At 39.6% G+C, this 5,341-nt stretch overlaps 1 protein-coding gene across 1 annotated transcript in view; it reads left to right on the top strand.

Moving 5' to 3' along the window:
* Window positions 1-4,512, top strand: part of NUP133 (nucleoporin 133kDa) — a 100,320-nt gene extending 95,808 nt beyond the window's left edge. The window contains exon 26 of the mRNA XM_006868591.1: window positions 4,376-4,512. Coding sequence (XP_006868653.1) covers window positions 4,376-4,512 — 137 coding nt within the window. The remainder of the gene's footprint in view (window positions 1-4,375) is intronic.
* The last annotated feature ends 829 nt before the right edge of the window (window positions 4,513-5,341 follow it).

The following is a 5,341-nucleotide window of genomic DNA, read 5'->3' as shown; positions in this document are numbered from 1 at the left end:
CAACTCCATTGTATTGTGTTTTGATACGTTTTATAATGATTTTTCTGAATTCCTACTCAGGCATTTCCAAAGCCTGCCCATCTTCCAATATGGAGTGTAGGTCTCCTTCCAGCTCATTTTCCTCAGTCACTTTATCTCGTTTCTGAACATGTGCTGATATAGTCATCTGTTTCTGTTTTTTTGGGCATTTTCAGGAATTATCTGTGGCCTTAATACTTAGACAGGTGTGTATTTTGGTGTTTTTTATGCTTTCTGATTGTCTCCAAGTAGATGTGCTCAGGAGATGAGCTTCGCTTTTCACTCTTCTTCCTGAGAAATTTCAAGATGCCACTGTTGGTCATTGTGACGTAACTCAGGATTTAATTTTCAGCCTGTTTCCTTTTTAGTCTGCCTGTCCTGCTCCACAATCCCCATTCAGGCCTTTTTCCTAGTGATACACAGTTCAGGGCCAACTGTGGCCATTTTGCACTGCTGTTTGATTTTATGTGAAAACTGTCCCTTTAAATTTTGACAAGATCCGTTCACATGCATAGTGGAACCCTACAGGGGTGGAGGTGGGGTGTGCATTTGAGTCAGGCCCCCTTCTAGTCACCAGAATGGAGGTGTGCAGACATCGAGAGACCAATGAACAGATACCAAAAAAGGAATGTGTACTCCTTTATCTCCGTGGTTCTGTCAGGCATATGTGGCTGCTCTGATCCTTCCATAACTTGGTCTTTCCCAAGATGGCAGCTCCGGGAGCAGCTGAGCATCTTGAATTAGAAAGCAATGGATTTCTAGCTTCTGCTACAAATTCCCCTAGCTATAAGCCTTACAACCTTCTTAATATTCCTTTATATGTGGTTTAAAGTTTTGGCACCATCCCCTGAGCCTTCTTGGTCCGGCATTCTGTGTTGTTGCTAACAGAGCTCCTCACTGCACTTCCACCCGATCCGCCATATTGTTTGTTCTCAATATAGCCTTTCTTGCTGGAAGCAAAAAGGACATGAAATATTTTCTGATAAAAATCCAAAATCCTCAGTATGGAAGATGAAATACCTACTGCAGCCTTCAGTGTGGATTGTATCTCAATGTAAACAAAACAACAATCCTTATAAATATACAAATAACATCATGACAGAAGAAAAATTGAAGTTATCAAAGGCTTCATTTTGCTTAGTTTCACAATCAACTAATGGAAATATCAGTCAAAAATTATCTATACTCTGGCTGTAGAATTTATTTTAATCAACTTTTAGAAAAGACAAATAAATCATTTTTCAGTCTAATCTCCTTGATTTTCAATACACTTTGTCCTTCAACCTACATACTTTCATATCCCCTTATTAAAAAATGCTTTAGGCTGAGCTGTGAGTCACAAATGCACTGACGTTTGGGCTTCAGCTTTTCAGTGAGCACCTCACTGTAATGAGCAGACCTTTTTCCTGAGAGTATTCTGAGAAGCCTAGAAAACTGTAAGCATCAATTTTCCCGCTGATGAGTGCCTTTTGTACTTTTTCTTGGTGGTGACTGAGGATCTTTCCATTCCATACTCTGCCGTTTACTCTCAGGTTCATGGTGATGAGTGCAAATCTTGTCATCAGTGCCATTTTTTTTTTTTTTTAAAGAAAGTCTTGACCTTCCTTTGAGTATCGGTCCAAATTCTGTTTGCAGATGTCCAAATGCTTCTGTTTATGTTCTTCTGTGAGTAGTTTTGGTACCCATCTTGCACAAACTTTTTGAAACCTTTGTGTCGTGGATTATTTCATAGGCAGATTTGAAAATGATTTGTCGCAGAATCTGCTGTCACTCGTCTGTTTGACAGAATCATTCCAAGCACAACTCAGTTTTGTCATCAGCTCTGGACATAGCAGGGCATGTTAATATAACTGGAGTGCGGATAATTTTTGACTCATTCTTGTATATATTGTATTAGGCTGCAAAAAAACCTTCTGTGAAGTGTTCAGGTGCCAAGATGGCCATCTAAGGACTAAGCAGCACCTGACCCAAGCTCTGGTTTTCTGTTGTGTCATATGCATGTGAAAGTTCAACAGTCATTAAAGAAGGCTATAGAAGAATTTGATGTACTTTTTAAAATATATTTTTATTTTGGTATTGGTGAGGAATAATGAAAGTACTCCCAAAATAGGCATATTGGACTACCCAAAGAGCAAGTAAATTTATCTGGGAAATGCATCTGTGTTGGAAGAAGTGCAGCCAGAATGCTCCTTGGAGGCCAGGATGGCCAAATCATCTCTTTTATACTTTAGGCATATTGTCCGAAGGGACCAGTCACTGGAGAAGGATATCATATTTGGTAAGGTAAAGGATCAGAGAAAAAGAGGAAGACCCCCAACGAGATGGATTGGCCAAGTGGCATCATCAATGGGTTCAAGCATGGCAACAGTTGTGAGGTTGGCCCAGGATCGGGCAGTATTTCGTTCTGCTGTGCATAAGGTCACTGTGTGTCGGTATTTACTCGATGGCTCCTAACAGCAGGAACAAGTACAGCCACAATGTTTCTTAGAAGCCAGGATGGCAAGCTTTCGTCTCTTGGTCGTTGGGCATGTTGTCAGTTGGGATCGATCCCTGGAGAAAGACATCATGCTTGGAAAAGTGGAGAGTCAGTGAAAAAGAGGAAGACCCGAGAAGGTAGCTTGAGACAGTGGCGGCAACAGTGGGATCAAACATAACGCCAGTTGTAAGAATGATCAGTACTTGGTGCTAAAGTGCTCTCTTGGGCATAGGGTCACTGTGAGTTGGAATGACAACAGCAGACTATCTAAAGGCTTTACTGTTTCTCTATCTGGGATTGTACTTTTTGGAGAGAATCTTGTTTGGGGCCTGATAAATTATTAGAAAACATGTGGCAATATATCTCATGCTGTTGATTGATGTAAAAGTATCACTGAACTGCATGGTGTCTCGGTATCTAATGTTAGTTTAGCTTTTTATTTTCTTAAACTTTTTATTGTGACTTGAGTGGACGTTTACAGAGCAGATCATGAGCATATCGGATACTTCGCTTCATCACAATGACTACACTCCCCTCCAGATACCATCAAGTAACAGTATTTACAGCTATTCACGTTGCCTGTACATTCTGCTTTTGCTTATTTTGAGTATTTCTATTATAAAGCATGGAGTCCTGGTGTGGTGCTACAGGATAATGTGCTGCACTGCAGGGTCAGTTTGAATGACAAGGTTGGCAGTTCAAACCCACCAGCCACTCCTTGGAAACCCTATACAGGGTTGCTATGGGTTGGAACCAACTTGATGGCATTAACAGCAACAAAGTTATAATTTTCCAGAGAAAATTATTCCATTTTGGCTACAAGACAAAAACTAGTAGAATTTTTCATAGAAATGAAAATCTATAATTTATATATATATATAGAGAGAGAGAGAGAGAGAGACTGCAAAGCCGTTTGAACTGTAAGGTCGGTGGTTCAAGCTCACCAGCTTCTCCTTGGAAACCCTATACAGGGTCACTGTGGGTCAGAACTGATGGCATTTAACAACAGCAACATATATATATTCTCATTTACTTGTTATAACATGCCAAAGACATTTCTTTGGGAGATGTGTTTAATATGTTTATGTCCAGCGGTAGTTTTTAAATGTGCCAATACCAGACTGAAATATTTACAGAGCCAGTCAGCTAGCGCTGAGTACTGCTGTCCTTTTAAATAGGTCATTTGCTCTTCAAGTTTACCAAGATTTCCCCACCAGGCCACCGTCCCTCCTTCATGCTCGGTCACCTGCCAGGTTTTGGAGGCATTGAGTTTGTCACCTCAAACGGCACTAGGACTCTTTGACGGGACTGGACAAAGAAACTGAGTTTCAGCACCTTTTAGTAATGTTGTCTTCGGTTTTCCTAATGGGAAAAATGATGTATATATTTTTTTTAAACTACATGGATCTCAATTTAAACTTAAATTCACATAATTGGTGTTTCTTGGCATTCTTGCTCTACGGATGGCACTGTGATGAAATATCTCTTCCACCTCTTGGGGTTTAGACATAAAACTATAATACGTTCTGAGATATTGCAGCTTGTTTTCATGATAATGTTTGGTTCTATAATGACGGAATCTCCTAAGCTTCAAGGGAAAATGAAAATATTTCAGATCTTATGAGGACTTTAAATAGATGGACTGTTTTAACCACTGAGGGGGGTGGATACAAGCTTAAGTAGCTTCTTCTAAGTTAAGAATGATCTATTTATTGGTAGACTTGCAAGTCTGTTTGATAGATGCAAAGAATTTAGAGCAGAGCGTTTCCCAATAACAGAGCGGTGTAGTTGAAATAGGAGCACAGGTGTCTGTCTCATCAATCATCTCGTTCGTTTGAGAGTTTTATGAAGATAAAAACACCACTTTCTTTGTTCTCATAGGCATTCAGCTCAGTGAATACTTACCAGAGGCGAAGGACCTACTACAAGCAGATCAACTTGGAAGCTTAAAAGCCAATCCCTACTTTGAGTTTGTTTTAAAAGCAAATTATGAATATTATGTCCAGGGACAAATGTAAATTTTTCTAAAACTATCGTTGTCTCTGAAGATTGTATGAGAGTATAGTAATATAAAATTTAGGTCTTAAACATCTAGAAGTTTGTACTTTCATAGCAACTTAGTGGTTGACTTTTTTACTTTAAAAAAATAAAATGTAGTTTTATGACTGGTTTTGAGTTCATACTTTTTTCCCCCTCTGATTTTCCACTTGGAATTTATCAGTTGCTTTTTTTGTCCTTGCTGACCTTTCCTTTCAGGGTCATGTCATCAGCAGTTCTGGGGTCCCTGTCCTGGCTCTCCCTATAGGTTGTTTGAGCCGAGGCATTGGGTTCTGGCAACTCTAGAAATAACAATATTTCACTAGTGTGTCTCTGAAATCTCTGTAATACAGCCAAGAGAATTGGGGTGTTGGGTGTATGTTTTGGGTAGGGACGGAAAGAAGATAAATGTCAAAGTTTGCTGACTTAGGGGAGCAAAAGACAAAACTAGGCTTGATTCCTGAGAATTTGATACTTGGTTCATTCATTGTGACCTTGTTACCTTTTCTGTGTAAATAACAAATGACAGTTAATAAAAGCATTGTAATGAGTATTGTGGATGATAAGCTCACAGTAGGTTTGTGTGCATTGGGCACTCGGTCGGCTTTGTATCTGCAGGATGATCTACGCTGAATTCCACTGTTACTACAGGCAGCCTTGTCATAAAGCAATCATAACAACTCATTGACTTGAAAACTAATGGTTCTTTAAAAGCTTTGCCCCTGACCAATGTCCTCAGACAAATTTTATCTGGCTTTAAATAAGAACGAGAGAGTGGACAAGGAATTGCTGACATCTCCATACTGTGGC

The sequence above is a fragment of the Chrysochloris asiatica genome, unplaced genomic scaffold, assembly GCF_000296735.1.
Source record: "Chrysochloris asiatica unplaced genomic scaffold, ChrAsi1.0 scaffold00119, whole genome shotgun sequence".
Classification (NCBI taxonomy): Eukaryota; Metazoa; Chordata; class Mammalia; order Afrosoricida; family Chrysochloridae; genus Chrysochloris; species Chrysochloris asiatica.
This window is presented reverse-complemented; position numbering and strand designations above follow the sequence as displayed.